This window comes from Castanea sativa, chromosome 8, assembly GCF_040712315.1.
Source record: "Castanea sativa cultivar Marrone di Chiusa Pesio chromosome 8, ASM4071231v1".
Classification (NCBI taxonomy): Eukaryota; Viridiplantae; Streptophyta; class Magnoliopsida; order Fagales; family Fagaceae; genus Castanea; species Castanea sativa.
In genome coordinates this window covers 51,884,963-51,892,626 of record NC_134020.1, presented here as the reverse complement: position 1 = coordinate 51,892,626, position 7,664 = coordinate 51,884,963, and the positions used below count along the sequence as shown (strand labels likewise).

Genomic DNA, 7,664 nt, shown 5'->3' with positions numbered 1-7,664 from the left:
ACCACATTTGTCTTTAGCGCACTCCCATTTCTCCCCTAAGCTTGTTGTGGTTGCCCAACTTCCTGAGCAGCAGAGGGCCCACCACTCTTCTGGTTTCTTGTCCCATTTTTCTTTCGGTTAACCACTACCTATGGTCCATATCCCCTGCCCGTTGCAACCTCATGCTCACTATCAGGCACGCTCTCTGTGGTCCCCCTCCCACGCTTGTCCTTATCCGTGTCACACTCTTCGCATGATCGCTAAACCAGCTCACCTTCTACAATTGTTTTTGCTGTCCTCAGTGGCAAATCATGTCGGATAATGTACGGACAATGCTCATGTTTATGCCCCATTCTTCCACACCCGAAACATAGCTTTTGAATGCCCTCATAATAGATAGGCCGTTCGAACTTTCCGATCAATATGGTTGTAACAAGAGGTTTATTCACGTCAACTTGGACACAAAGCCTAGCAAACCTCCCTCTCGCTTCAGAAGTGGTGTGCGTATCCACCCTTAGGATATTACCAATCATCTTTCTGATTTGGTGTAAAGCTCCTTCGTTATAATACTCAATCGGAAGTTCATTCAATCTTATCCATACTGCAATGGAGGATATATTTGCCATCACCGGGCGGAAGTCTAGTTCCCAAGGTCTGATTGATAAAAAGTGCTCCCCAATGAACCATGGCCCCTTCTTTAGCATGGCTTCATAATCCTCTCGTAATGAGAAACGAGTGAGGAAAAAGCCATGCCTTAAGTCCACGCAATCTAACCTCCTAGTAGGCCTCCATAATGACAACAACCTATTCTGAAGATAGTTAAACCCAAACGAATGTCCATACACCTTTACAATAAGCGCTCGTGCCCACAGCCTTCTAATCTGCTGTTTGAAACCCTTCGAGAACATAACCGCCACCAGACCTTCTCGAAGAGCCTCTATCTCATCATCTGACTCCACGTCATCTTCCATGAAGTCTTTGAAACTAAAGGCTTGTGTAAAGGCTCCTGGGATCTCTCTAATCAATTTATCCTTAAAGGATGTTACACGATGCCATGAGCTAAAATCATGGCTCGGTGATGACGAAAATGAATCCTGTCCTTCCTAAAATCTTGCATGGTTTACATCTTTTAACTTCTTATTGCTATGTATTAATTCCTCTCGCTCTTCCCTAGAGAGAGAGACAGAGCGCTCCATTGGCCTAGCTTTTCTTATTCTTCTTACACAAAAAAAAAAAAAAAAAAAACTCTTATTAGCAATTCAGTATTATTGGTCATGGACCATGATGATCACATGCTCACGCTTTCTAAATCTAATTCACTTCATTCCTTCTCTCTCTCTCTCTCTCTCTCTCTCTCTCCTGTTCATACCTTTCTCTCTCCAATTCTTTACTGCTCATAGTCCTCCCCTCTGTTCTCTCTAATTTTCAAAAAATCCCGATGATGCTGTTGCCGCTTTTGCTCCTGCAACAAACCACCGTCATCGTATGACCAAGTCTCGAACCAGCCACCATTGCACCACCCACCGGCCAGCGTTTCTCGCCACCAACGATCTATCAACCCCTGCTATGCCTTTGCCGACTCCACTGCTTAGCATCTCCAAACTACACCGCCAGTCCAATCACTTCCCAGTAAGTTCTCTCTCTCTAAACTTTCATTGGGAACACGAAAGAAAATAAATTGACATTAGAATTTTTTTTTGAATTTTTTTTAGTTAGTGGGATTGAAATTAGATGGTGGGTTTTTTTGGCTGTGGGATTTATGGGTTCTTTTAATCTGGGTCTTTTTGTTGTTGTTGTTGTTATAAAGTTGTGATTTAAAAAAAAAAGTCATTCTCATGGTGGTGATTTGTACCAAGACCCAAGAAATTGATGATGGGTATATTGTTTTGCTCGGTATTATGGGTTGGATTATTTATCTATTTTTGTTTAAGTTTTACTTGTTGGTTTTTCTATTTGATGGTGTGGGTTAGGATGGAAAAAAAATGAAGAATTTAGTCTATAGTTGATGTCACCAATAATACCAATTAGAAAACAATAAATGTTGTTATTGTTGAAATAAGGGTTGTCACTGGTAATACCAATTAGAAAATTTTGTTATTGTCTCTCTCTGATTTTTAGGACTAAGCTTTTTTGTTGTTATTGTTGTTGTATGAAGTTTTTCACTATATATTATTTGGCAGTTTTTTGAAGTTTTTGTCATGGTTCTTAGGGTAAATCAAGTGTTGACTATGAAGCATTGATGTGGATTCAGGATTTGGATTCAGTAAGATATAGATATTTTGATGTGAAAATTCCATAAGTAGGATGAACTGGACATTGATACAATGCTTAACATAATAACTTATTGTTTTATATTAATCAGACAAGCATCCCTTCTTTGTACATTGGTCAGAACATATGTTTTAAACCTTTCTCATGTTTTAACTTGTAATTATGTTCCTTTAAACTGAAGGTCATGTCCTAATGTTACATGTTCAGGCCGATGCAAGAAGTTATTCCACATGTTCAGAACATTAAAATTTTTATTTTTAAAATAAAATTTTAAGTATTGGATGCTTATCTTGGAGTATATAAGAAGTACTGGACACTCCCTTGTTTGTTTCTTTTAGCTAGAGTGGCAAATGTAAGGCCTACACCTGGTTTTCTTATGACTTGTTTTTTGTTTTACTGAGATTTACATGTTTCCTATTGTTGCAGGAAAGAAGAAAAAAGAACAACATGATGCTTAAGCTGGATTGGGTCTGAATCCTGCTTATGCTGAGCTGCGCCTCCAGTAAGCATGCTTTCTTTTTTGGGACCACTTCTAAGTTCATTTGATATGTAGTTTCATGTTTTAGTCATTTTTCTTAATCCTTTGTGCTCTATATGCTTTCATATGGGCGTGTCACTACTCTATATTTTGTAATTCAATCCTTATCATGTTGCTCTCTCTCACTCTCTCTCCAAAATGGTGCAGCTATCTCAAATACCCTATCCGGGTGGTGTAAAGTCTTTGGTACCAGAGGCACTTGCTCCACCAAACAACATACTGTTCGTGCAGAATCTTCCCCATGAGACAACCCCTATGATGCTGCAAATGCTCTTCCACCAATATCATGGTTTTAAGGAAGTTAGAATGGTGGAAACAAAGCAAGAATTGCCTTTGTGGAGTAAACAGATGAGATGCAATCTACAGTTGCGATGCAGGCACTCCAAGGTCTCAAGATAACCCAACAGAATCCAATGTTGATCGCATATGCAAAAAAATAGACAAAGTATTAAAAATCTGTACTGGCGTGAAGAAATGGTGGCAAACTGCAAGGCTTATCCTTTATTGCCTTCTGCGTATTCCACAGACTTATAAAACCAAAATTGTGCCTCGAGAGATCTCAAAATTATTGCCCTTCGGTTTGCACGCATTGCAATTTACCATCCAAGTCTGCTTATGGTATTGTTGACATGGCATTTCATGATCATTTCATTCTGCACTGGAATACAAAAATAGAACTGGATTGGCAAATTTTAGCCTAGTTGCTGTATACTTGAACAAATGCACCCCCATCATTTGTAATTGAAATTTGAACCAAGCAAGTGATGTAAGAAAACTGCCAACTCATGCTCAAATTTGTAGTGGCACCCGAAGCAACTAAGACAATGCATATCTCTCCATTATTAACATCTAAAGACCTAAGGAGGCAATATTAAGATGAGAAATTCTAATATTTGGACGAAAAATATCCTCTTTGCCAACAAATGGGGGGTTTTCACAAACTTCACAATATCGGGTAGTTGAACAGAATTAATAGAAGAAACAGCCTTGTCTATGAGCACATCCTTGGCAAAATCAAGACCAAGTGTGATGCATGCACATATATGAAGCCTTCCTCATTAGATTGAATTTGAGTGTTATTAGGAGTTAGTTAAAATGATAGAACTATTAACAAATTAATGGGTGAAATTAATAAGAAAACTCAGAAGACAAGTTTTTCAAAGGAAAACCAAGAACCCAAACACTCAAATTATAGTGATCTTCTCTTGAAGAAATTATGAGAGCAACATGTAGAAAATCAAAACAAAATTTTCTAATTGGTATTACCAGTGACATCAACTACAAACTAAATTCTTCATTTTTTTCCATCCTAACCCACACCATCAAATAGAAAAACCAACAAGTGAAACTTAAACAAAAATAGATAAATAATCCAACCCATAATACCGAGCAAAACAATTTACCCATCAACAATTTCTTGGGTCTTGGTACAAATCACCACCATGAGAATGAATTTTTTTTTTTTTTTTTAAAAATCACAACTTTATAAAAAAAGAAAAGAAAAGAAAAAGACCCAAATTAAAAGAACCCATAAATCCCACAGCCAAAAAAACCCACCATCTAATTTCAATCGTTAATCTCAAAATTAACTAAAAAAATTCAAAAAAATTCCAATGTCAATTTATTTTCTTTCGTGTTCCCAATGAAAAGTTAGAGAGAGAGAACTTACTGGGAATTGATTGGGCTGGCGGTGCAGTTTGGAGATGCTAAGCAGTGGAGCCGGCAAAGGTGTAGCAAGGGTTGATAGATCGTTGGAGGAGAAAAATGCTGGCCGGTGGGTGGCGCAATGGTGGCTGGTTCGAGACTTGGTCGTATGATGACGGTGGTTTGGCGCTAGAGCGGAAGCGGCAACAGCAACATCGGGATTTTTTGAAAATTAGAGAGAATAGAGGAGAGGACTATGAGGAGTGCAGAGTTGGAGAGAGAAAGGAATGAACAGGAAGAGAGAGAGAGAGTGAATTAGATTTTTTTTCCAACAAAGTTTCTCTCCAAATTAGTTTGGAGATAAACTCTACAAACTCCTCGTATATCTTTTTTTTTTTTTTTTTTTTTGTAAATTTTGAAAATCTAATCGTTGAATATTATGTTCCTTATGTTCTTAACATGCATATCAAATTTCGTTCAAATTGGATATTATTTACAATTTGATCAAAACACTTATTTTTTATACATAATTTTAGATCATAAAAATTTGTTATCTTAACATTTGTTTGATGAGATAACAATTGATCTTTGATCTTCTTAAAATTTTACATGCATGAAGAATATAATAAAAACATGCAATTTAACGGTTAAATTTTCAAAATTCACACTTAATATAGAGATATACAAAAAGTTTGTAAAGAAACTTTGTTCTTTTTTTTCTAAGTGACGCGAATTGATGACGTAGAGTTATTTTAGAGCCATTAGATTTAATGGAAGGTTATGATTTAAGCTATTGCACCCCGTGCAATACCTAGAGTATTGCACGGGATATAAATCCCATTGTTTAGTATAAGGTACAAGATGTACTTACAAGTAAAATGTAATTTCAAGCAGTCTTTTTTTTTTTTGACCAGTTAAAACACTGCAAAATTTCATTCAACTTATCTAGTTTATATACAACTTCTTAAAACTTCTACTTTTTCAAAGTAAAACTATATTTTGGCTTAAACTTGTTTTTCTAGTCCAATAATTCAATGCAAATAAATTCTCACAAACGAGCTCCGGACAAAAGGACACAATGGCATGACATCATGAGAATTGTCAAGGAGGGGGCAGTTTAAGTTGGTAGAAATTCTCTCTTGTCACTAAATAGTGTTCAAAATTAGCTCTACTTGGAATCTTTCAAGCAAATTGTCTCAAGCAAATTACATCATGATTGCAGTGAAGAGAGGCTTGAATTGGTGAGACATTTAATCGGCCACGATATTGATATGAAACAAGAAAAGCATTACAATGCTTCCTTGTACAGAGTCAAATGTATTTATTGCTTGTCTTTGTTCTTTTTTGACTTTAGTTTTTTAATTTGAAAAACACACATATAGGAGAAGAGAGATGAGATAGGAAAATGCAGTCATATATCAATACCAAAATTGCACTGAATGCGACAGTTAGTGTCGCGGAGCAAGTGATAAACTCCTTCTCAATATCACACCTTGCTGATGTGGGATGACTCAACAACACTGAATTTTTTTTATTTTAGTTGGTGCTAAATGTTATGCATTTACTCTGTTTAATATGGAATCATTGAAATTTCATTTTCACGAAACTTTTTACATCATATTCAAAATTGACAGGATATAATTACCGATTGACTAACTAATCTTCATGGTTTTAAACTTTCAATGATCCATGTACAATGACTTAAAATCAAACTTTAACAATAAGTTTTTAACTCAAATGCTAATTCCTAGGGTGTTAGCTATCCAATGATTTTTACTGACTTTTTGCCTTTATTTAATTAAGTAAATTTTCTTTCAAATCCCACAGGTGTGTAACCTAAGAAATCAAGAAGGCAAAAAATCAAAGTTCCATGGTTGGAAATACGGACAAAATAAAGCAATTACCTAACAATTATTTGGAGAATATATTAATAAAACATATGCAATGTATGCGGATAAAGAACGAAAAAAGAAATCTAAAGGATGAAACTTTGAAAAGAAAAGTTACAATACATCTTCACCCATGCCTTTTTTTCGAGTTTTGTCTCTCATTTATAAAATAAGTCATATTCAGGCCATCAGAAATCTCTCTCTCTCTCTCTCTCTCTCTCTCTCTCTCTCTCTCTCTCTCTCTCTCTCTCTCAAAGACTGTTAGAAATTATTGAAGTGTGTGCGCATTAGGATTTAGGAATCCTTTCCCAAAATTGCATGACTATTGGAATCGAGAATGTATAACTCTTTCAAGCATTTAATTTCAAAACACTCTCAAATCCATAATCTCTGCATAATTAACACCAAACTCTACCAACACGAGTAATTCTTAGACACTCTTTGCACACAATGAATGATGCTCTTTCTTTTCGTATGTATAGTGAGGTCTACTCATTAAATTCGTGTTGTGATTCACCATGATTGTGAAAAGAGGGAGCACTATTTCGCTAATACTCTGAGAGTTCCTTGAGATTTTCTAACCAACTTTGATCTTGTATCTAAGAGGCAAAAACTGGCTAATAAATTTTCCCAATTTGGCTTAACCAAATGTTTAGAAAATGCCTTGTATGTCGCACAATTGACCATTTCATTTGAGATGTTAGGAGTGTGCAGCGAACCCACTAACTCGCCAAAACCGACTCGACCCAACTCAACTCGCTGGGTTAGGTTGGTTTTTAGGGCTTGGTGGGTTGGGTTGGGTTACTAATTTTTTTTATTTATTTTCATAGTGAGTCGGGTTGGGTTTGGGTCATAAAATTTCAAACCCGACCCGACCCGACCCACCCATATATTTAATAAAATTTTTAAAATAATTAGTTCTTCCTATCTTATATAAAAGCTAATTAATTTACACAAATCCTAGTAAATTACTATTATTGTTTAGTCATTAGTGTTGTTTGCCTTTAAGGAATTACATTGATACTAATCTTTAAGTTTTTTAAATATATTTATATTTATATTTTTTTCTACTCAATTTAATAATAATAATAATAAAAATTGGTACAACCCATAGGTTCAACCCGACCCATATGGATTGGGTTGAACTTATGTGATGGGTTGGGTTGGGTTGAATTTTTTTTAACCCACCATGATGGATTGGGTCAAAAAATCTCTTTAATCTGACTCAACCCGATCTATGCACACTTCTATGAAAGGTAGATAATGCAATCTATTATGAGCAAGCCAACAAAATGTCCTATGTACTGGAGTCAGCTTAGGCGGCAAATCAAAACTACAGACTG

At 35.8% G+C, this 7,664-nt stretch overlaps 1 protein-coding gene and 1 long non-coding RNA gene across 2 annotated transcripts; one reads left to right on the top strand and one right to left on the bottom strand.

The window, feature by feature from the left end:
• Positions 1 to 239: 239 nt before the first annotated feature.
• LOC142606521 (uncharacterized protein At4g02000-like) lies at positions 240 to 950 on the bottom strand. Its single transcript, XM_075777854.1, has one exon. It carries the CDS (start codon positions 948 to 950, stop codon positions 240 to 242), a length of 711 nt encoding a protein of 236 aa, XP_075633969.1.
• Positions 951 to 1,255: 305 nt separating this feature from the next.
• LOC142605671 (uncharacterized) lies at positions 1,256 to 3,573 on the top strand. The gene is made up of 3 exons (XR_012839102.1): positions 1,256 to 1,608; positions 2,677 to 2,752; positions 2,936 to 3,573. It is a non-coding gene; the product is annotated as an uncharacterized LOC142605671 (long non-coding RNA).
• The last annotated feature ends 4,091 nt before the right edge of the window (positions 3,574 to 7,664 follow it).

Excerpts from the sequence above, each read along its gene's own strand:
- LOC142606521 (XM_075777854.1), bottom strand. The coding sequence starts at position 950 with ATGGAAGATGACGTGGAGTCAGATGATGAGATAGAGGCTCTTCGAGAA.